The sequence below is a fragment of the Equus quagga genome, chromosome 3, assembly GCF_021613505.1.
Source record: "Equus quagga isolate Etosha38 chromosome 3, UCLA_HA_Equagga_1.0, whole genome shotgun sequence".
NCBI classification, from domain to species: domain Eukaryota; kingdom Metazoa; phylum Chordata; class Mammalia; order Perissodactyla; family Equidae; genus Equus; species Equus quagga.
Window position 1 is genome coordinate 53,538,169 of NC_060269.1, and position 24,487 is coordinate 53,562,655.

Here is a 24,487-nt window from a genome sequence, read left to right on the forward strand (position 1 = left end):
AGATCATTCATTTCATTCACCTCAAATTATGAAAAGTTTGTTAGATCTACACCCAAAACATTCAGACATCAAAGATTAGTTTATGCTTACTGGCCACTGGATGTCACCATTACTCCATTTGAAAAGACAATTTGAAACTGATTTGTAAAGCAGTATTCTTTCTGAAATCAGTACACTGAAACTGATTTTTGTAGTTTTCAGCATTTGAGTTTAAATCAGAAAATATTTCACATATCTGTAATTCTTATTTTTACAATTTTCAATAATAAACAGACCATAAAATAAAAATGTAATTGCTGTCTTACTCAGATATATCAATGTTCATCTAACAGAGTTCAGAATCCCCCCGACTACCCACTTATGGAGAGTTTTTACCTAGAAAGACCACATGATCAGATTTGCATTTTATAACGCAGTGTGAAGGAGACAGTCTTAAGGTTGACAAGGCTGTTGCAGAATCAAGGTGGGCCAGCATCCAGGCCGTGACATTGGAGATAGAGAATACAGGGCATTTAAGAAGTAAACTAGATAGAATACTTCATTATACACACACAGTAAGAGAGAGGAGAATGTCACAGAAGTGCCTCTCAGAATCTGCCTTGGGCACTCCCCAGATGGTGACACAGTGTTTGAGGAATACAGGAGGCAGAGCAAATTTACTACAGTAAAGGGGATGAGTCTATTTTAGACAGACTTTATACTATGTTTTTCTCCTTTTTTCCCCCTTTGTGTGTATCTTTTAGGATTTTGGTTTCCATAATAAAACTGTAATCAGGATTCTAATTGCCAGAAGTGAAATAGACCTGATGACCATAAGGAAAAGATACAAAGAGAGATACGGAAAATCCCTATTTCATGATATCAAAGTGAGTCTCCTATACGTGATTTATTTTGACCCATATTTTGTCCTTTTTGAAAATGAGATAAAGCTTTACTTTAAATGACTTCATGTTAGAATCTGAAACGTTAGCTATTCTGCCAGGGACAATCTACTTTAGTGCCTGAGGCAGCCTGTAGAGCATCAAGAGGTGCTACACGGAGGACATCCCCTCACCTCAGTGACAGATTTATCCCTCTTTGATGTGCTTTAAGCAAAAATCCTTGAAGTAGTCATGTAAAATATCCATCCTCTAATTGTGTAATTGTACTTTATGAGCTAAATTCTGAAGTATGATCAGCGTCAGGAAAACTACATTTTGCAACCAGACCATACTAATTGTGAAGAGGCTGCTTAGCTCAGTTCAGCTCTCCTTTCATAGTGTCATAGAAGGCAGGGCAGCCAGTCAAATCCCATAAACTGGTAAATTGGAGGAACTTAACATTGATAGCTGTATGAAATTCTACATATCCCTATCCCTTTAGCTCTTGAAGGGCAAAGAAACAATGATTCAGAAGCAAATGAGCCAATTTCTTCATTCTGCTATGTCTAAACTTTACCCTGGATTTTGATAAAATCTAGCTAAGAATTGTCAAAATTTATGAGACCATCTTTGTAATTTTTGGCACCCAATGGAAAATGAAAATGCTTGACCCTTCTTCATAAAATTATAAAGAATTTCAAGATGGCACCAGCAGAGCATTCAACCAAGCTCAGGACCCTGAGAATATGTCTTCACTTACATTTTGCATACAGCTAAGGGCTGTTACCTGTTCACGTTGTTTTCTATGAAAATTTTCAATTCCATAAAATAACTTTTTAGTTTATCAAAAGAGTGATCCAGAAGCAACTCAAGAACCCAAAGACCAAGAGACCACAAATACCAGAAGACCTTGTAGACCCTTGGGTAGCTGAAGTGGTTTCCAAGAGGAAGAGCAGACGGAGCAGTTAAGAGAAATCTTGTCTTTGATAAAACTCTCCTTGTGTCCACCCTCAAAACTCTAAACTTCCAGTGATGATAAATATTTCTCATTGAGAAATGCACGTCGTAACTCATTTTCCAAATGAATAAGCTAGTTCTAATACATGTACTGCAATTAATCACAGCCACCTCAAAGTCTACTAAGATTTGCATATAATTAATTCACTACATGCATTGAAAGTGGTGAGTTATAATTACATGACTTTGTGTAAGAAAATAGTAATATGTAGTTGATTTTTAACAAAGATAGGTTTTTTTGGTTTTTGTGAGGAAGATCGGCCCTGAGCTAACATGTTGCCAATCTTGCTCTTTTTTTTTCTCCCCAAGGCCCCAGTACGTAGTCATATATCCTAGATGTAGATCCTTCTAGGTCTCCTGTGTGGAATGCCGCCTCATCATGGCCCAATGAGTGGTGTGTAGGTCTATGCCCAGGATCCAAACTGGCGAACCCCAGGCCACTGAAGCAGAGCGCGTGAACCCAACCACTCAGCCATGGTCCTACCTCCATGATAGGTTTTATAATTCCATTTATTTATTCCTATGATTGTTTTGAAAAACTCAGAAACTATAGAAGACCATAAAAAGAAGAAAAAAATTGCCCTAGTTCTCCATGACTGATAACTAGTAATAAAATTTTGTTGTAGGTTCTTTCTGATTTTTAAAAAATATATACGGGGCCAGCCTGGTGGCGCAGCAGTTATGTTTGCACATTGTGCTTTGGCAGCCCTGGGTTCGCCAATTCAGATCCCAGGTGCAGACCTACACACCCCTTGTCAAACCATGCTGTGACAGATGTCCTACTTATAAAGTAAAGGAAGACAGAATGGATGTTAGCTCAGGGCCAGTCTTCCTCAGCAAAAACAGGAGGATTCTCAGCAGACGTTAGTTCAGGGCTATTCTTCCTCAAAGAAAAAATAAAATAAAATAAAATAAATAATATATATATATAAACATCGATATGTTCTACCACTTAAAGAAATGTTTTTATTGAATTATGGTGTCACATTGCATAAGTTGTAAAGTACATAAACTACCCCACCTTATTATATATTGTGTTTTTACTTTTTCATCATTATACATAATATTATGGTATATATTTGAGCATAAACCTTTATGCTTACCAATAATTTATATTTCCTTAGGATATACTTCCTGAAGTAGAATTACTACATTAATGAGTATAAACATTTTAAAATCTTCTGAGGCATATTATCAATTTCCCCTTCAGACTCTACACTTATTTATAAGAATAATATTAGGACACCTCTTTCTAAAGAGGAGAGATTTAATTCTATTGCAAGTTATTCTTCTTATAAATACATTTTAGGGTACAATCCACTTTATTCTATTGACTATAATCATGGTATTATTTTTCAGTAACTTCCACTGGGAATAGTTCTCAGGACATATTAAATCTTTAGATGAAAATAGTAAATAATTTTGGACAAGTTATTGGCCCATGGGTCTTTCATACTATAGTTCAGAGGAATTATGATTCTTTTTTTGAAATACTATAACATTTTATTTCAAATACGTTATATTTTGTCTTTGCAGAATTTTGCTTCAGGGCATTATGAGAAAGCTCTGCTTGCCATCTGTGCTGGTGATGCCGAAGACTACTAAATCAAGAGAAGGATTTGGAGGACTGTGCACTCCTCTTTATAGACATGTCAACATATAGATTTTGTGTTAAATTTGTAGTGTTGGTAGCCTTATGACAAAACTATAGAATCATATTCTGTCTTCTATCTTTAAAATCATTCTAAGCCAAAGAAAAATCTATTGATAAAAGACTGGATTTGCACTTATTACTTAAATCAGCAATTAATAAAATTGTGTATGATGGAATAATAAAAAAAGATTGCATTGAAATATATTTTATTTAAATGTAAATCAACAACTCCCCACAACAAGAGCTGCTCAGGGCTGTCCTTAGCATGCTTTCGAGACCACGTAAAACACAGTGTGTAGTTATCCCACTTAGAAGAATGTTCAGGACTCTTGTTCAGTGCAATAAAACTAAAGGGACTATCTAAAGTCACCTTTAAAAGAAAATAAAGATAGAAAACAGCAAAATGAAGTCAGATATATGCTTGTCAGGCTTAGATGTGTGTAAAAATATGGGGCAGTGTGTGTGTGTGTTTTACAATCACTCTGATAAAAAAAAATTTATCTCACACAACCAGAGGCACTTACAACTAGAATATTCAACTATGTACTTGGTGCAGGGGGCTTTGGGGAGAAGAAGGAAAAGAAGATTGGCAACAGATATTAGCTCAGGTGCCAATCTTTAAAAAAAAACAAAAACAGTTTATCTCTAGCTAATTCTTTTTTTAACATTAGTGACTAACCAAGCACTTGCCCAAGCAATGTCAGAAAAGTCATTGCTCATTGTTTTTGTCTTAACATCAGGATCAAAGTCTTTTGGAAATTATTATGTGCTTTGTGCCATCAGTAGAGCCTGGCCCTTTGTGTGTCTCAACATTCAGTAAATTAGGAGCAGCAAAAGGAAAATATTCACCAAGATCAGATTTGGAGAAGAATCTAGATTAATGCTATCATCCAGCCAAGAATAAAAGCAGAGCTAGGGATGGGCAAGTCAACAACAGAAGGTTCCCAGCATATGCAAGGGGAAAGACAAAAACCGAGGTCATAGGAAGCAGTAATTAAGTCAGGCAAGGGAAATGAGGACACATATGGAGTAAATCTAGATGCACTGGTGAAGTGGATAGAAGTGCTCTATTCCACTGTAACATTTTTCAAAAGCCCATAGCCCAGTCTCTGTCGATCTCTTTCTACCAGTCTCAGAAGAAACAAAAAATGTACTAAGAACCTGGTATTCTACAGAAGCAATGATACAGGACATTTAGAACACAATAATTGGGCACAACATGAAACATTTAAGAATAATTAGACTTCTGAAATCACTTTGAAAAAATTTCAACTTACTGCTATGGTGTGTGATATCATTTTAAATTGAGTTTGATTTCTATCTTTAAAAATCACCATTAACATTGTAGGGACTGGCCCCAGTGGCACAGTGGTTAAGTTAGTACGTTCCACTTCAGTGGCCCGGGGTTCCCCGTTTCAGATCCCAGGTGTGGACATGGCACCTCTTGGCATGCCATGCTGTGGTAGGCATCCCACATATAAAGTAGAGGAAGATGGGCACAGATGTTAGCTCAGGGCTAATCTTCCTCAAAAAAAATCATTAACATTTTAATCAAAAGTAGCAATTGTTTGAGATATTTAGCATAGCTATTATTCCAGATAAAATTCTCAATAGAAGAAAATGTTAGAATTCCTGTTGTGACTTTAGATATTTAAATAACATTTTTCTTCACTAAGACATCTTTTTATGAGGCGTTCAATAAATTGTGAAAAGTATTCTTTAGCTAGGTAATACATTTTGTTTCTTTGGCATAACATGATGTCATCAAATCAAAAACAAATCCAGACTTAGATAATGAGAGATTTTATTCGAAAAAACTATTGCAGTAAGTGGTGAGGCCTATTGCACCAGGGAATGAGGGGCTAATGCAAAAAGGAGAAAGCTCTCACCATGAGATTTGCAGAGGTCTTAAATGTTAGCCAAAAAAGGATTTTTAATTAATAGAGATAAGTAAACAAGGCCAGAAAGAATCTGGTGTGGGAGGATGAGATGAATGTGTGGTCTGATTGTACAGTTGATCTGGGAATGTCTTTGGTTGACATAGCCAGTCACAGTCCATCCAAGATTAAACAGCTGATCTGAGATGGTTAATCTAGGAGTGCTTCTCTTTTCAGGAGGAGCCTAAGGGTAGGTTAAAGTTCAGGGATTTGGGGGGAGCGGAGAAGCCTGACTCAAGTTTAGTCAAGTCAAGTTAACAGGTATTTCATCCAGATTGGTCAGCAAGGGAAAACAGCTACTTAGCTGATGGTTAGTTCAGCTAATTATTTATAAGACGAAGAATGGGAATTTGGAGAGTGTGTTGAGGATTGTCATAGGTAAACAAGCGCAACATCTAGGAGTCTTATCTAAGTCATGAGAAAGAATGGTTCTATGCAGTAAGCCATTTCCTGAAACACAAAAGGGTGGGAAAATTTCTTGATCATCTCTGTTTTCTAAGAGCACAGTATTTGAGTAAAGTTTAACATTGTCAATATCTTCTTTTTTTCCAAAGTTTTGTCTTGAATGCCTCACTTAGCTGTTTAAACGCCAGCACAACATTGTCATCTTCATCATCACATAATTCACTTAGTGAAATCCTGTAAAAGATTGTGTTTAAATTATTCTCATTGTTATTTGAGCTTAATGGTGTTTAGCTAGTTATATGATTTTCAAATGTAGAAATGTTTACTATACCTGACAGACTGAATAACAAGAGCAAAATCTCTGATTAAATTAAAAGCATCTCCCATATTTAGCCTATAGAAAAAAAGACAAAGTAATATTTAAAGAAAGAAATTTGTTTGGGGGATGTTCTTAATCTACAGTAAAGGAAATAATAAATTATCACTGAATTGCTGGCCTTTCCAGAGACAAAATAAAACCATATATGGAAAGACTTGAGAGTGCATTATTATTACCCAAGTTAAATATTTCACATATGTTAAAAACAGTACCCAATATGAGTGACGTCATTGAAAATGGCAAAGTTGGCAGCTCCAATAGCCCATCCCTCCATCAAAACATCCAAAAACTCAAGCAAAAACTGTAATAATCAACTTTGTCAGAACTCTGGAAAATAGTCAAAGGTTTAACTCTGAATCAAGAAAAAGTTTACAAAAAGTAGTAAAGCTTTGTGACATTTTTATTTGCTCTTTCCCCACCCTCCTCCCAGCTTCGTGGTGGTTTTGAAGACAGCAGCCTGTGTCCCCAGTGTGAGACCCTGGTCCCTGGTTCCAGAGGAAGCAGAGCTCCCCTTATTAACAAAGAATGTGTTTATCTATCTGTTTCAACCTGTCTGGGGACTGCCTAAAGTACCAAGGTGAGGCACTTGTCTTTATTTTTTCCAACTCAGAACGCAGGAGGGAAAGTGGTAAGGTAAATGAACCACCTGCAGCTGCCTAGGGCAAAAGATTACAGTTGAGGCAATATAATTGAGTAATGGAAACCTATGAGGAAAATCTGGGAGAGAGTATCCATGAATATGGGGGAATTTAGAAAGCCATGCACGTGCCTAGGGCAGTACACACACTCAGAAAAGACCTGAGAAGAGCCTAAGCTTTCACTTCTGTCTTGTCTGTGGAATTAGTGCAAGCAGGAAGTGAAGGGTAAGACAGAGTCATAAATGGCCTAAGTGTTGAAAGGAGTGTCCAGCACAGAGCCAGTCTACAAGGAATGGTAGAAATTCTTTTCTTTCTTCTTGTTTTCTCTCTCCTCCTTCTCTTCCTCCTACCCCTTCTACTTCTTCTTCTCTTTCTCTCTCTCTCCATTTCTCTTGCTTCTTGTGTCCAAAGAAGTGTCTGTCAAAACATTAGCTGAATACAAGCTTAAGAAACAGAGACTTTAGAGACCACATGATGAAGAATACAGACCTTGTAAAAGTCACTAAACAAAACAACAGTTATAGTGGACAGATACAAACAAACAGAAACTCTGAGAAGGGAGAAAAATTCCAGAACTACCATATTATAATATTCAAAATATACACTTCTTGAAAAATTTACGTGGCATGAAAAGAAACAAGAAAGTATGCCCATTGACAGGTAAAATTACCGAAAGTTATCCCTGAGAAACCAAAAAGGTATAAGACATAAAAAACAATACCAAAATGGCAAAAGTAAGTCTTGCCTTATCAGTAATTATTTCAAATGTCAATGGATTAAATTCTCCACTCATAAGATAGAGATTGGCAGAATGGATAAAAAAGTAAACATGATCCAACTGTATGCCGTCTCTAAGAGACTCACTTTAGATCCAAAGACAGAAAAATGTTGAACGTGAAAGGGTGGAAAAGGATATTCCATGCAAATAGTAAGTAAAAGAGAGCTGGGGTGACTTATACTAATATCAGACAAAACAGCCTTTAAATAAAAAATTCTTACAGGAGACAAAAAGACATTATATATGGATAAATGGTTAGTTCATCTAGAAGATGTAAAAATTAAAAACATATAGACTATGACCAACAGAATCTCCAAATATAAGGCAAACATTGACAGAATGGAAGGGAGAAACTGACAATTCGTTGAAGACTTCAACACCCCACTTTCAATATTGGATGGAACATCAAAACAAAAAATCAATAAGGAAATAAAATAACTTAACACCATAAACCAACTAGACCTAATGGACATGTTTACAAGACTACATCTAATCATAGCATAATATACATTCTTCTCATGTGCATATCAAACATTCTCCATAAGAGACTATATATTAGGCTACAGAACAAGTTTCAATATATTTAAAAATACTTAAGTCATACAAAACAACTTTTCACACCACAATGGAATGAAGCTAGAAAACAGAAAGAAAATTGGGAAATTGACAAATATATAAAAATTGAACAGCACACAAACAATGGATCCAAAAAGAAATCACGGGAAAATTAGAAAACAGTTAGAAACAAATGGCAGTAAAAGCACAACGTACCAAAACTTATGGGATACAGAGAAAGCCATGCTCAGAGGAAATTTATACCAGTTAAGGCCTACATTAAAAAAGATGAAAGAATTCAAATCAATAACTTAATTTTATACCTTAAGGAAATAGAGAAAGAAGTGATCTAAAACCTAACCTAGCAGAAGGAAGGAAATAAAAAAGAATAATGTGGTGATTAATAAAACAAAGAATAGAAATACAACAGAGCCAATGAAATGAAAGTTGGATCTCAGAAAAGATCAATAAAATTGACAAACTTTTAGTTAGACTGACAAAGAAAGAAAAAGAAAGAAAATGCAAATAAAATCAGAAATGAACATGACTACATTATACTGATCTACAGATAAAAAGATTTATACAAGAGTACTATAAACAACTAACTCTACACCAAATTTAGATAATCTACATTAAATGGAAAGATTTCTATAACTACACAGATTACCAAAACTGACTCAAAAGAAATAGAAAATTTAATAAAACATAGAACAAGTAAACAAACTGAATCAAAACTGTTATCAAAAACTTCCCAACAAAGTAAAGTCCAGACCAGCTGGATTCACTGGTGAATTCCACCAAACATTTAAGGAAGAATTAACACAAATCTTTTTCGAATTCCTACAAATATAGTAGAGGTAGAAATACTTCCTAACTCATTCTATGAGACCTGTATTACCCTGATACCAAAACAAAATTAAGACATCACAATAAAAGAAAACCATAGATTAATGAATAAAGATGCAAAATTTCTCAACAATATACTAGTAAACTGAGTCTAACAGCTTATTTAAAAGATTAGACAATATGACAATGGAATTTATCCCAGAAATGTATGGGTGATTCAACATAAGAAAATCAATCAGTATAATACACCATATTAATAGAATGAAGGAAAAAAGCCATAACATTACCTCAGTTAATGTAGAATAAGCATTTGGAAAAAAAAAATCCTTTCCTGATAAAAACATTCAACAAACTAACAATACAAGAGAACTTCCTCAACATGATAAAGGACACTTACAAAAAACTCACAGCTAACCTCATGATAAAAGACTGAATTTTTTTTTTCCTAATATCAGGAACAAAACAAGGATGTTTGCTTTCACCATCGCCATTCAGCATTTTATTGGAAGTACTAGCCAAAGCAATTAGGCAAGAAAAAGGGGGTGAAAGCATTCAAATTTTAAAGGAAAAAGTAAAACTCTCTCTACTCACAGATGACATAATCTCATATATAGAATACCCTGAGGAATCCACAAAATAACTATTAAAGCTAGTAAAGAAATTTTCCAAAGTTGTAGAGTACAGGATCAATACTCAAAAATCAGTTATGTTTCCATACACAAGCAAGGTACTTTCTGAAAAGGATATTAAGGGAGAAAATCCAATTATGACATCATCCAAAGAATAAAATACCTAGGAATAAACTCAACCAAGAAGCTTAAAGACTTGTAAACTGAAAACTAAAATCTTGCTGAAAGAAATTAAGGAAGAACTAAAAAATGGAAAGACACTCCATGTTTATACATAGGAAGACTTAATATTGTTAAGATGACAATACTACCCAAAGTGATCTATAGATTCATTGCAATCCCCATTAAAATTCCCACAGCCTTTTTTGCAGAAGTGGAAAAGACAATCTTCAAATTCATATGGAATTGCAGAGGACCTTGAATAGCGAAAACAGTATTGAATACAGAGAACAAAGTTGGAAGTCTCACATTTCCCTGTTTTAAAAGCTATAGTAATCAAAACAGGGTGATGCTGACATAAGGACAGATCTATAGACCAATGAAATAGAACTGAGAATTCAGAAATAAACCCATACATCTATGACCAATTGATTTTTTATGAGATGCCAAGACCATTCAATGAGAAAAGAATTCAAAGAATGGTGCTGGGACAACTGTATATTCACATGCAAATGAATGAAATTAGACCTTTATCTCACACCATATACCAAAATTTATTCAAAATGGATGAATGACCCAAATATAATAGCTAAAACTATAACACTCTTGGAAGAAAACATAGGGATATTATCTTCATGATCTTGGATTTATGAATAGATTCTTAGATATGATACCAAAAGAATGAATGAGAAAAGAAAAAACAGATAGATTTTCTTCATCAAAGTTAAAAGCATTTGTGTAGCAAAGAACATTATCAAGAAAATGAAAAGATAACATAGGAGAAAATATTTGCAAATCATATATCTGATAAAGGTCTAGTATCCAAAATATATAAAGAACTTCTACCACTCAAGAACAAAAAGAAAAACAATACAATTTAAAAATGAGCAAAGGACTTGCACAGACACTTATTCAAAAAAGCTTAATATCATTAGTGTTTAGGGAAATACAAATCAAAACCACAATGAGATATGTATCATGTCACATCTATTAGGATGGCTGTAATAATTTTAAAAAATAACAAATATAAGGTTATAGAGAAATTGGAAAGCTTGTATATTGCTGGTGGTAATGTAAAATGATTCAATTTTGTGGAAAGTATTTCAGAAGTTTCTCAATAAGTTAAACATAGAGTTACTGTATGACCCAGCAATTCTACTCCTCAGTATATACCTGAATAGATTGAAAACAGGTACTCAAACAAATATATGCATATTCACAATAACCAAAAGTTGAAACAACTCAAATGTTCATCAACTGTATAAACAAATTGTATATATACAAACAGGGATATTATTCATTTATAAAAAGGAGTGAAATGCTGATAATGCTACAACATGGGTAAACTTGAAATATTATAGTGAAAGAAGTCAAACACAAAAAGTCACATAACTGTGTGATTCCAATTATATTAAATATCCAAACTAGGTAGATCCAATGAGACAGAGAGAAGAATGGCAGTTGGCAGAGGATGGGGAAGTGGAGGAATGGGGGTTACTGTTTACTGGGTACAGACTTTCCCCTTGATTAATGAATATGTTTAATAACTAGATAGGGGTCATTTTTGCACAACATTATGAATGTTATCAAAAGTCGCTAAATCATTCATTTTAAAATGGTTAATTTTATGTTATATGAGCTTCACCTCAACAATAATGATAATAAATATCATTTAAAAATAGTTCCAAATAGGGGACCAGCCCCATAGCCTAGTGTTTAAGTTTGGTGCTCTCCACTTGGGCGGCCCAGTTTTGGTTCCCAGGTGCGGACCTACAGCACTCATCAGCAGCCATTCTGTGGCAATGACCCACATACAAAATAGAAGAAGGTTGGCACAGAGGTTAGCTCAGGACAAATCTTCCTCAAGCTAAAAAGAGGCAGATTGGTGACAGATGTTAGCTCAGGGCAAATCTCTCTCAGAAAAAAAAAATAAAGTTCCAAATATATTGCATCTTAATAACTCTTCTTAAATTATTGCATCTTAAAATTGTTCTCATAAGTCATAATCCCACAGCACAATAGACATTAATTACACAAACACACATATGTCTAAAAGAATGTTAAAATAGAAAAGATCATACCAATTATCCAAAGTCAGCGCTAACAGGGAGCCATGTTTGTAGAAGTTCAATGCATAAGCATTCAATGGACACTTCCTTCCAGTCTTATCATATTTATTCAAGCAAAGCAAAGGAATATTTTTTACATTCAAGTTAATTGTTTGCAACATAGCCTAAAGATATGGAGAAATTTAGATCGTTAGCCTTTTTCTTTTGAGACTTACCTTACCTTAACCTATTATAAAATTTGATTATTGTTGTTCATTTTATCTAGCTAACTAAAACAATAACCCAATATATTTTAATGAAATATTGTCAAACATCTTGTGTTAAGGTTCTCCAAGTTTTAATAGAAATGACCAAATAAAATCAATAAAAACATCAACACACAAAACATTAAAACTATATTTTTTAACTTGAACATGTACAAAAAATTTTAATTATTGGTTACTTATCTCAACTAAAAATGTTTCTAAGTATCCAGATCACTTCTACCCTCCTTCCTAATAAAACAGTGATATCATGTGTAATATAAAATTTTTTTCTTGTCAATTCTTTTTATTGAAATATAATTGACATACTATATCTATTAGTCTCGGGTACATCATACTGTTTTGGTATTTATATACATTACAAAATGATCACTTCAGTAAGTCTAGTTATCATCTGTCACTATACAAAGGTATTACAATATTGACTATATTTCTTATGCTGTACCTTATATCCCCAAGACATTATTTTATAACTGAAATTTTGTACTGCTTTATCCCCTTCACCTATTTTGCCTACCCCCAAATCCTTCCCCCCTCTGGTAACCACCAGTTTGTTTCTTGTATCTATGGGTCTTTTTCTGTTTTGTTTTGTTTCCAATAGTTTTGTCTTATAGATTCCACATATGAGTGAAATCATACTGTCTTTCTCTGTCTGACTTATTTTACTTAGCATTATCCCCTCTAGGTTCATTCATTCTCTCATATGGTCAGATTTCATTCTCATTTTTTTGAGGAAGATTAGTCCTGAGATAACATCTGCCTCCAATCCTCCTGTTTTTGCTGAGGAAGACTGGCCTTGAGCTAACATCCATGCCCATCTTCCTTTACATTATATGTGGGATGCCTGCCACAGCATGGCTTGACAAGTGGTGCATAGGTCCACACCCAGGATCCAAACCGGCAAACCCCAGGCTGCCAAAGTGGAAAGTGTGAACTTAACTGCCCCAGATTTCATTCATTTTATGCTAAGTAATAGTCCATCGTATATAGGTACCACATCTTCTTTATCCATTCATCTATTGATGAACACCTAGGTTGCTCCCATATCTTGGCTATTGTAAATAATGCTGCAATGAACATATCTTTTTGAATTAGTGTTTTTGGGTTTTTTGAGTAAATATCCAAAAGTAAAATTGCTGGGTTATATAGCAGTTCTATTTTTTTGTTTTGAAGAACCTCCATACGGCTTTCCATAGTGACTGCACAAATTTACATTCTCACCAACAGTATACAAGGGATTCCTTTTCTTCACATCCTCACCAACAGTTATTTTTTCTTTTTGATAGTAGCCATTCTGACATGTGTGAGAGAATACCTCATTGTGGTTTTAATTTGTGTTTCTCTGATGATTAGTGATGTTGAATGTCTTTTCATATACCTGTTGGCCATCACTATGTCTTCTCTGGAAAAATGTCTATTCAAGTCCTCTGCCCAATATTTAATTGGGTTGTTGGTTTATTTGGTATTAAATTGTTTAAGGTTTTTATGCATTTTCTATATTAATCCCTTATTGGATGTATGATTTAAAAATATTTTCTACCATTCGATAGGTTGCCTTTTCATTTTGTTGATAATTTCTTTCACTGTCAACAGTTTTTTAGTCTGATGTATTTTCATTTGTTTATTTTTGCTTTTGTTACCCTTGCCTAAGAAGACTGGCTCAAAAAAATATTGGATAGACCAAGGCCAAAGAGCAGATTGCCTATGTTTTATCCTAGGAGTTTTGTGGTTTCAGGTCTTACTTTCAAGTCTTTAGTCCATTTTGAATTTATTTTTGTATACAGTGTAAGATAGTGGTCCAGTTTCATTCTTTTACATGTAGCTGTCCAGTTTTTCCAACAGCTTTTACTGAAGAGACTGTCTTTTCCCCATTTTATATTTTTGCCTCCTTTGTCATAGGTTAATTGACCATATATGAGTGGGTTTATTTCTTGGCTATCTATTCTATTCCATTGATCTATCTGTCTGTTTTTGCAGCAGTACCATATTATTTTGATTGCTATAGTTTTATAATTCAGTTTGAAATCAGGATGCGTGATACCTCCAGCTTTGTTCTTCTTTCTCAAGATTTCTTTCGCTATTAGGAGTCTGTGGTTCCATACAAATTTTAGGATCCTTTGTTCTAGTTCTATTAAAAATGTCATTGGTATTTTGATGGGGATAGCACTGAATCTGTAAACTGCTTTTGGTAATATGGGCATTTTTAAAATGTTAATTCTTCCAATTCATGAACACTTTATTTCAGTATTACTGTACAGAAACATAACCAATTTCTGTATATTACTTTTGTATCCTACAACTTTACTGAACTCATTAGTTCTAACAGATTTTGGTGGAGTCTTTAGGGTTTTCTCTACGTAGTATCATGTCATCTGCAAATAGTGACAGTTTTACTTCTTTCTTTCCAATTTGAATGCTTTTTATTTTTTTTCTCACCTAATTGCTGTGGCTAGGACTTCCAACACTATGTTGAATAAAAGTGGTAAAATTGGGCATTTCTATTTTGTTCCTGATGTTAGATGAAAAGCTTTCAGGTTTGCATTGTTGAATATAATATTAGCTGTGGGTTTGTCATATATGGCCTTTCTTATGTTGAGGTATGTTTCTCTTTCATTTTATTCCTTCTACTAATTTTGGGCTTTCTTTCTTCTTCTTTTTCTAGTTCTTTTAGGTGTAAAGTTGGATTATTTGAGATTTTTCTTGTTTCTTGAGGTAGGCCTGTATCTCTATGACCTTCCCTCTTAGAATTGCTTTTGCTGTTTCCCATAGATTTTGGAAAATTGTGTTTCCATTTTTATTCATCTCAAGGTATTTTTTATTTCCTCTTTGATTTCTTCGTTAATCCACTGGTTGTTTAGCACATTGTTTAGTCTCCATGCATTTGTGCTTTTTCAAGTTCTCTTCTTATACTTGATGTATAGTTTCATACCATTGTGTTCCAAAAAGATGCTTGATATGATTTCAGTCTTCTTAAATTTACTGATATTTGTTTTGTGGCCTAATATGTGATCTGTCCTGGAGAATGTTCCATGTGCACTTGAAAAGAATATGTATTCTGCAGTTTTTGGATGGAATGTTTTGTTTATATCTATTAAATCTATGTGGTCTAATGTGTCATTTAAGGCCAATGTTTTCTTATTGATTTTCTGTCTGCATGATCTATTCATTGATGTAAGTGAGATATTAAAGTTCTCCACTATTGTTGTATTATTGTCAATTTATTCCTTTATGTCTGTAAATATTTGCTTTATATATTTAGGTGCTCCTATTATAGGTACATAAATATTTACAAATATTATATCCTCTTCTTGTATTGACCCCTTTATCATCATGTAATGCCCCCTTTGTCTTTTGTTACAGTGTTTCAAAGTCTATTTTGTCTGTTATGAGTATTGCTTCCCTAGCTTTCTTTTTGTTTCCATTTGCATGGAATATCTTTTTCTATGCCTTCATTTTCAGTCTGTGTGTGATTTTCAATCTGAAATGACTCTCTTCTAGGCAGCACATAGATGAGTCTTGTCTTTTTATCCATTCAGCCACCCTATGCCTTTTGATTGAAGCATTCAATCCATTTTCATTTAAAGTAATCATTGATAGTTATATACTTATTGACATTTTGTTAGAATGCTATATATATAGGTTGATATATATCAACCTCACAGTAACCACAAACCAAAAACCTACAATAGCTACATAAAAAAATAAAGAAAAAGGAATCCAAACATAATACTAAAGAAAATAAGCAAACTGCAAGGGAAGAGAGCAAGAGAAGAAAGGAACAAAGAACTACAACCAAACAACCAGAAAACAACTATTTTAAGGTGATAGTTGCTTAAGCTTGAACATATTCTAAAAGCACTACATTTTTAGTATACCCCCTCTGTGTTTTGTGTTTCTGATGTCATATTTTACATTTTTATTTTGTGTATCTTTTATCTACTTATTGTAGTTATAATTCATTTTACTACTTTTGTCTTAACCTTCATACTAGCTTTTTACATGACTGATTCATTGCCTTTACTAAATACTTTCATTTATCATGATATTTTTTCTTTCATATATTTTCCTATTTCTAGTTCTTTTCTTTTCCACTTAAAGAAACCCTATAACATTTCTTGTAAGGCCAGTTTAGTGGTGATGAACTGCTTTAGTTTTTGCTTGTCCAGGAAACTCTTTATCTCTCATTCCATTCTGAATGATAGCCTTGTCAGCTTGAGTATTCCTGTTTGTAAGGTTTTTGCTTTTAGTACTTTAAAAATATCTTGCCACTCCTTTGTGGCCTGCCAAGTTTCTCCTGAAAAATAGTGGATAGTCTTATGGGAGTTTCTTTGTATGTGACTTATTGTTTTTCTCTTGCTGACTTTAAGATTCTCTTTGTCTTTAACTTGTTCTATTTTAATTATAATGTGTCTTGATGTGGATCTTTACCCTCATCTTGTTTGAGACTCTCTCTGCTTCCTGGACCTAGATGTCTGTTTCCTTCCCCAGATTAGCAAAGTATTCAGTCATTATTTCTTCAAATATGTTTTCTGCCCCTTTCTCTCTCTCTTCCCCTATAATGCAAATGTTAGTATGCTTGATGTTGTCCCAGAGGTCCCTTAAACTATCCTCATTTTTAAAAATTTTTTTCTGTTTGCTCTCTGATTGGATAATTTATCCTATTTTGTCTTCAGATCACTGATCCACCTTCTGCATCATCTAATCCACTGTTGATTCCCTCATGTATTTTTCATTTCAATTATTGTATTTTTTAGCTCTGATTGGATCTTTCTTATATTTTCTAACTCTGTTGAAGTTCTTCTCATTGTGTTCCTCCAGTCTTCTCCTGAGTTCAGTCAGCACCTTTATAGCCATTACTTTAAACTCTTTATCAGGTAAGTTACTTATCTCCATTTCATTAGTATTTTTGGGGAGAGCATATATCTTTTTCTTTCATTTGGACCATTTCCCCTGTCTCCACATTTTGTTTAACTTTCTGTTAAGCAAAATAAGTCAGAAAGAGGAAAACAGATACCATATGATTTCAGTCATATGTGGAAGGTTAAAAAACAGCAAACAAATGCATCGAAACAGAGAACAGATTTGTGGCTACTACAGGGGAAGGGAGGTGCAAAGAGGTCCAAAAGGGTAAAGAGGCATATCTAACAGTGATGGATGGCAATTAGACTTTTAGTGATGAACACAATGTAGTCTATACAAAAGTCAAAATGTAATGATGTGCCTGAAATTTATAAAATGTTATAAGTGAATGTTACCTGAATAAAAAATGTAATTATAAGAAAAAAAATTAGAGTGTTTTATATATGTTTATTGTGTTTCTACTCTGTATCACATACCACTTTTAGGTGCAGGGATCACAAAAATGAAGACAATTAAACACAAACTGCCCTCAAATGGTTTATAGCAGGGCTTCTCAAATGTTAATGTGAATTTTGAACTTTAATAGCTCTGAGATGGTTCCCAAGATTCATCATTTCTAGCAAGTGATACTGATGTTGCTGCTGTTTGGTTCACACCTGGAGTGGCAAGAGCTTGTGGTATAGTGATTCACATAGTACGATGTAATTCATACATGACAATTAAGTAGAAAGTAATGTTCTTTTCCTCACATAACTCAAGTTTTCTATTTTAAAACTACTCAAATAGTAAAAAAAAAAAAAAAAAAATTTTCCCACTTCAGTGAAAAGCACTCTTGTTCTGGAATAAGAGTAAGATGACTTTGTTTTACTGGACACTTTGTTAGTGTAATAATCCTGTAAAAATTATTTGTTTTAAATGAATAAACAGAATAAAAGAAAGTTTCGCACAAAAATTCACATACATCATTTACCACATTAATGTCAAATAAATCTTGATCCGTTATGTTGGACAGGCAAGCAAATGGGGAGACAGCAGTTCTGCTTTCAGCCCCAGGCATCAAATGAGAGACCAGTTCAGAGTCTTCACATTCTTTACCTGAAAAGTCTAATAAGAAATGAATTGGAAAATCAAACAGAAAATGAATTGAAAACTGTTCTCCCAGTTAAAATACAAATTATTTAAAACAAACCATACTGGTTTATACCATTGTTCCTAGGAAAATTATTGATTTTTTTAAAGAAAAATATTTAAAATGAAAATTTAAGAGTTGTATTGCTGGATCCTGACTGGGGAGGTTTTCTTCCTACACTGAATTCATTCTGGCATCTGCCACTGGTGTACTCGGCACTTGGTCCAGATGGAAAACTCAATCTATCCCCTTAGAAATTAGATAGAAACTATTTACAAAGTAGGAAACATGCTTCATTGGACACTAGTGGATCTGAGGATCCCAGGTCAAAACCCAACACCATCCACCTGTCTTTTAAAATGTTTCATTATTAGTTTAACTCCTCTAAAGATGCTATAGAGCTAGAAAAACTGCAAAATTTCTCATACCGGAGTTAGAATTGGCACCATGGCCCACATTCTTATGCTAACTCTACTATTCATATTCCAACAGAAGGGAAGAAATTCCTACTCCAGTTGCCAAGAGAGAAAAGCAATAGAGGAAAATTTCTAGCTCTTGTCAAGCTCACTCATCACCCCAGGCCTGTGTGGTGAATTTAGGAGCTGTTGTCATGTCCACCTCAAATTGTTCTCTCTCTCTCTTTCTCTGTCTCTCTCTCCCCTCCCCTCCCAGCCTCCCTCCAGTCCTTCCTTCCTTCTTCTCTGACTTCTTTCTCTGACAATAACACTCTTGTCTCTGTGTGTCTCATTGTTTCTCTTTGAATGGCTCACTGGCACTCTTCCGTTACTCTCACTCTATCTCTCTTTGTCTTGTTTGTTCCTCTTTACCTCTTTACTTTCTCTGTATTGTTGTCTCTCTTTTTTATGTCTCATTCTCTTAGTGTACCTGTCTCTCTTAATCTCTTTCTATGTCTGTCTTTCTCCCATATTTTTGTCTATGTACTTGTCCTCTCTTTCTATTTCTCTAATTCTGTCTCTCCCTCTGTCTCTCTCTGTTTGTGTCTCATCTCTCTCCGCTTCTCTCTCCCTGATTGTCTGTATTTCTGTCTTTGTTTCTCTCTCTTTCTCTTTCTTTCTTTATTTGTGGCTTTCCCACACACTTCTCTGTGTCTGCCTCTGTCAGTCTTTCTGTCTGTCCCTTTCTTTCTATTTGTCTTTCTCTCTCTGTTTCAGATCCACCTGACTACTGAGAGGATGCATTCTAGTATTTTCTCTATTGTGTAGTAACATAGAGGATAGAATTTACAAGAGAGGGACACTGCTGTTTCATTTGGTGGACAGGCAACTGCCGTTTAACTCAGGGCTGTGCTCTATGGAACACGTTTGACTGAAAACGAAAACTATGCTCTCTAATTCAGCTCCATCCATATTACTCCCATGTTAATTGTCCAATTGATCCCAAGTTTAGAAGAGAAATACAAGGATTTAATGTCTGATCCTTAAGCCTCCCCAAATTAAGTGCATGACTTGGATTTATTAGTAAGTAATCCTACAATTTTTAACAGTTATGATTATCTAACACTATTTTTTTTAATTATATAGAGGTGGTGGTTGCACAACATTTTTACCACGGCAAATGCCACAGAATTACATACTTTGAAAGGATTAATTGTTCTATGAATTTCATCTCAACTATTAAAAAACAGGAAAAAATATTGCCTATTATTTGTCACTCTTTTTGATTCACATGTCTCTTTTCTTAGAAGTTGTGTTAGTTTCCTAATTCTAATATAAAAAATTACCACAAACTTTGTGGCTTAACACAACCCAAGTTTATTATCTTACAGTGTTGGAAGTCAGAAGTCTGAAATGGGTCTCATTGGGCTAAAACCAAGGTATAGTCAGAGCTGTGATTTTTCCTCCTGGAAGCTATAGGGGAGAATCTATTTCTTTGCCTTTTCCAACTTCTATAGGCTGCCAAGCATTCCTTGGCTCATGGCCTCCTTCCAACTCCAAAGTCAGCAATGCTCTGTTAAATCTTTCTCATAGCACAACTCTCTAACTTTGATTCTCCTGCCTCCCTCTTTTACTTGTAAGGACCCTTGTGATCACATTAGGTCCACTCAGATAATCCAGGATAATCTCTTCATCTCAAGGTCAGCTGATTAGAAAATTTAATTCAATCTGTAATTTTAATGCCCCCTTTGCTACATAACATAACATATTACAAGTTCCTAGGATTAAGACCCAGACATCTTTGGGGTGGGCATTATTTTGCCTAGCACAGAAATTATCCCAGAGAAAAATAGAGAAGAAGGAGCATTGTACTCACTCCTCTAAATCCCAAATATAGGCAATCACCCAGGAACATTTAGGTTCTTTTCCATGCAGTTTGCTCATGACTAGCTAATTTCTTATTCTGTGATGAAATAAGGTGATCATCTTCTCTCTGTCCTTCATAAGCCTTCTACATCTCAATATAATAATCTATCCAGAGATATGAGTAATCTAAAGCAGTGCTTACTGCTTCAATTTTTTCTCCTTGGTTCTTCTGGAAGTGAGGGAAAACAGAATTCTGCCACTTCCTATTTTCCTCTTAGCTCTCTCTCGTTCTTTCCATCTTTTCATCTTAGGGAAGTGAGTGTACTCTCTACTTCCAATGCCTTTATTTTATCTGGCATAGATTACAGAATTTCCTTATATTTTTGTTATTTTCTTTTTCATTTATTCTGTCCTTTCCTAAAGACATTGACAATGCCTTAACTTTTTTGTTGTCTCCCATAGTACTTAAGGAAGTACAACATACTGATGACCCATAGAAACATAACAAAATTCCTTTTCTTATATAAGTTAATTCAGATTTGAAAATGTAACTAGTTGAAAGTGCCGATATCTGCTAAAAGATAAATAGCATCAATAGGACAGGGGATATTTTAAAATAAATTTAGATCATGCAATGGTCTGTTAGTTCATAATGGCACCAGAAAATATAGAAATATTTTGAGTATTTAGTGTCAAATCAAATTCATGGTGGCTTAGCTGACTCCAAATAATACAAGAAGTTTTCAGTATAAAATTTACGCAGCATAGATCTGAAGGATTATATTAGTTTCCTGTGTATTCTTTTTGGAATAGTTTTGTCCTTATTTTCCAAAATTTAGTTTTATCTAAAAATATTTATACTTATTTTCTTTTTACTTCACATTTTCTTTATGCACATTCACAATCTTACCAATTTCTGAGAGAGGTAGTTGATATTCTTTTCTCATGTCAGCCAACTTAGAAATTGTTAGGAGGAAGGAACCAAAATTCCCTTGCATTCTGTTATTGTGCTCCTCTACTACTGCAGCAAAGTCCTTGGGAAGATCATCTAGAGTTACCTAAGATCAGTGAAATAGATGAATGTAATTATTCAAAACAAGAGCAGAGGATTACCAGTCTGTGAGACACAAGCTCAAAATATTTTTTTTCCCGCTGTATCTCCCCAACCCCCCCCCCCCCCCCGTACACAGTTGTATATCTTAGTTGCAGGTCCTTCTAGTTGTGTGATGTGGGACGCCGCCTCAACATGGCCAAGCCCTGTTCTAAGCACTTTGCCTAAATTAGTTCATGCAATCATCACAGTAATCCTTTGAAGTAGGTATTATTATGATTCCTAGTTTACAGATAAGAAAGAGGCCTGGGTAAAGAAATTAGCTTAAGGCTACCTGTTTGCTAAGTGGCAGTGATGGGAAGATGTCCAGGTATCTGGCTTTAAATTACTCTATCATACTTCATGATCACTATGCTTATCTTTCCAATAGTTATGTCATATTTTTATTTCTTGTCATTTGACAATGAGTAGAATTCCTGGAACAATATTTTCAAATGGCTGTTAAACTGAACAGTCACGTCTTCTTGTTTCAAATATAAATGTTACTGTGGCTATTATGTCACTACTGAATGTAATGTTGTTTGAGATAGTCTTCAATGTCATAAAAAATCCTGTTACTAGCTTGCTAAAAAACTTTATCAGGAAAAAAATTTCCATTTTAAAGAAGATTTCAATCATTTCCTCATCTAAGAAGTCATTGTAGGGATCCTGGGAAGATGGTGCCATAGGAAGATTCTGAACTCATCTCCTGTAAGATCTACACAACAAATCTACAGCTACCTGTGGAACAATTTCCTCTGAGAGAGAACCAGAAGCTGGATTAAAAGAACCCCTACAAGAAGGGACAAAACTGAGAGGGGTGGAAGAGACAGAAATATACCTCTGCTAAGGGAAAAAAACACATTCCACCCACAGTGCTTCACAGCAGGGAGCAATCTTAAAGGTACAAGGAGCTTTTCCTGGAGGAGTGGAGGGGATATGATTGGGAAATCAATGCCCCAATAGGCATCCCAGCCTTTAGATTCAGCACAATTGAGACAAGATCTCATAATACCTGGTTTTGCTGGCTTTGAAAACCAATGAAGAGTACCCCTAGAAAAACTATCAAACTTCAAACAAAGAAAACCTGCTCTTAAGGGCCCACACACAGATTCATCCGTTCTGGAAACCAACACAAAAACATAAGAAAAGTGCATAGTCCATTGGTAAAAGAGACTCAATTACTAAGCTCTGAGTGCATCTCAAAGAAGCAAGACACGGCTGGGCCCACCCCCCCAGGGACTAAGACACTGGCAGCAGCCATTTTTGTGACCTAGTTCAGTCATGTTGACATAGACACTGGCAGATGCCATTGGATTCCTTCCTCTAGCCTATTAGCGCAGAGGTTTGCCCCACCCACCGGAGAAAGCAATTCAGATTCAACTGAGTGCAGCCAGAGCAGGAGGCTGGAAGGACTGGCCCTGCCCACCAGCAAGCCCATGGTGAACTTGTGGGCCTGTGTAAGTGGGGTGTGTGAGGCCTCTGCAGCAGTGGGGCAAATGGGTCTGCCTTGGTGGGGCAGGCATGTGATGCAGCTCTGCACTGATGAGGTGCGTGGGCCTATAGGTCATGGGGCATGTTGGCCACAGCACAGTCATGCTGCTGAAGATTTTAAACAGCCACACAGGATATCTGCCCCACATTCCAATGCCTTAAATGATTGTGTACTGCTGACCCCGGGGCCAACCCCAACCATCTGTTCTCTTGAGAAAGCAGATACCACAGGGGACCAAAATGGAGACCTGCAGCAATTCTAAGCCCCTGAGCCTAGCAAACAGCCACACTGGGGGACTGACTCATTTAGTAGCAAAATAGCAGCAGCTATGAGCTATTAGACTTTGCAGCCAGCTGTGACAGGTCTTGCCCCACCCAGTAAAGTGACCATAGCAGCTGCACATGAGTGAGCCTTACAAACGGCCAGCCTGGGGTGCCAGTCTAGCCTACCCATGCACCTGCAGCAAGAGCATCCCCACCACAACAGAAAGGCAAACATAGCCTACACAGGATACTCCTGCAATATTTGGAATAGGTGACGAGAGGGAAGCTCAGCCCCATAAGACATCACTTACAGAAGGCCACATTTCCAAGATCAGGAGATGTAGCTGATTTACCTAATACCTAGAAATAAGCACAGAGAAGTGGGCAAAATGAGGAGACAAAGAAATATATTCCAAACAAGGGAACAGGACAAATCCTCAGAAGAAGAACTAAATGAAAAAGAGAAAAACAATCTACCTGATTAAGAGTACAAACTAGTAGTCATAAGGATGCTCACTGATCTTAGGGGAAGAACAGATGAACAGAGTGAGGATTTCAACAAAGAATCAGAAAATATAGAAAAAAAACAATCAGAACAAAAGAATATAATAATGTAAATGAAAATTCACTAGAGGTAATTAACAGCAGAGTAGATGACACAGAAGAATGGATCAGTGATCTGGATGAAAGAGTAGAGGAAACCACTCAAGCAAAACAGGAAAAAGGAAAAAAAAATAAACAAGAATGAGGGCAGCCTAAGGGACCTCTGGGACAACATCAAGCACACTAACAACCATATTATAAGTGTCCCAGAAGGAGAAGAGAGAGACAAAGGGGCAGAGAATCTATTTCAAGAAATATTAGCTGAAAACTTCCCCAATCTGAAGAAGGGAACAGACATTCAGGTACAGGAATCATAGAGAGCACCAAACAAGATGAACCCAAAGAGACCCACACCAAGACACATTATAACTAATATGTCAAGAATTAAAGATAAAGAGAGAATCCTAAAAGCCACAAGAGAAAGGCAATAAGTTACATACAAAAGAAACCCCACAAGGCTATCAGGTGACTTCTTAGCAGAAATCTTACAGGCTAGAAGGGAGTGGCATGATATATTCAAATTGCTGAAAAGAAAAGACTTACAGCAAAGAATACTCTACCCAACAAGGTTATCACTCAGAATGGAAGGAGAGATAA

The 24,487-nt window shown here is 35.3% G+C and overlaps 2 protein-coding genes across 2 annotated transcripts in view; one reads left to right on the forward strand and one right to left on the reverse strand.

The window, feature by feature from the left end:
- Nucleotides 1-3,482, forward strand: part of ANXA10 (annexin A10) — an 84,044-nt gene extending 80,562 nt beyond the window's left edge. The window contains exons 11-12 of the mRNA XM_046657590.1: nucleotides 744-866; nucleotides 3,414-3,482. Of these exons, the coding sequence (XP_046513546.1) occupies nucleotides 744-866; nucleotides 3,414-3,482 (192 nt within the window). The remainder of the gene's footprint in view (nucleotides 1-743; nucleotides 867-3,413) is intronic.
- A 1,870-nt stretch (nucleotides 3,483-5,352) lies between these two features.
- Nucleotides 5,353-24,487, reverse strand: part of LOC124236751 (probable ATP-dependent RNA helicase DDX60) — a 75,097-nt gene continuing 55,962 nt past the window's right edge. The window contains exons 24-28 of the mRNA XM_046655724.1: nucleotides 21,350-21,497; nucleotides 18,011-18,153; nucleotides 11,939-12,090; nucleotides 6,205-6,267; nucleotides 5,353-6,107 (exon numbers count right to left, since the gene is read on the reverse strand). Of these exons, the coding sequence (XP_046511680.1) occupies nucleotides 5,999-6,107; nucleotides 6,205-6,267; nucleotides 11,939-12,090; nucleotides 18,011-18,153; nucleotides 21,350-21,497 (615 nt within the window). The 3' untranslated portion in view covers nucleotides 5,353-5,998. The remainder of the gene's footprint in view (nucleotides 6,108-6,204; nucleotides 6,268-11,938; nucleotides 12,091-18,010; nucleotides 18,154-21,349; nucleotides 21,498-24,487) is intronic.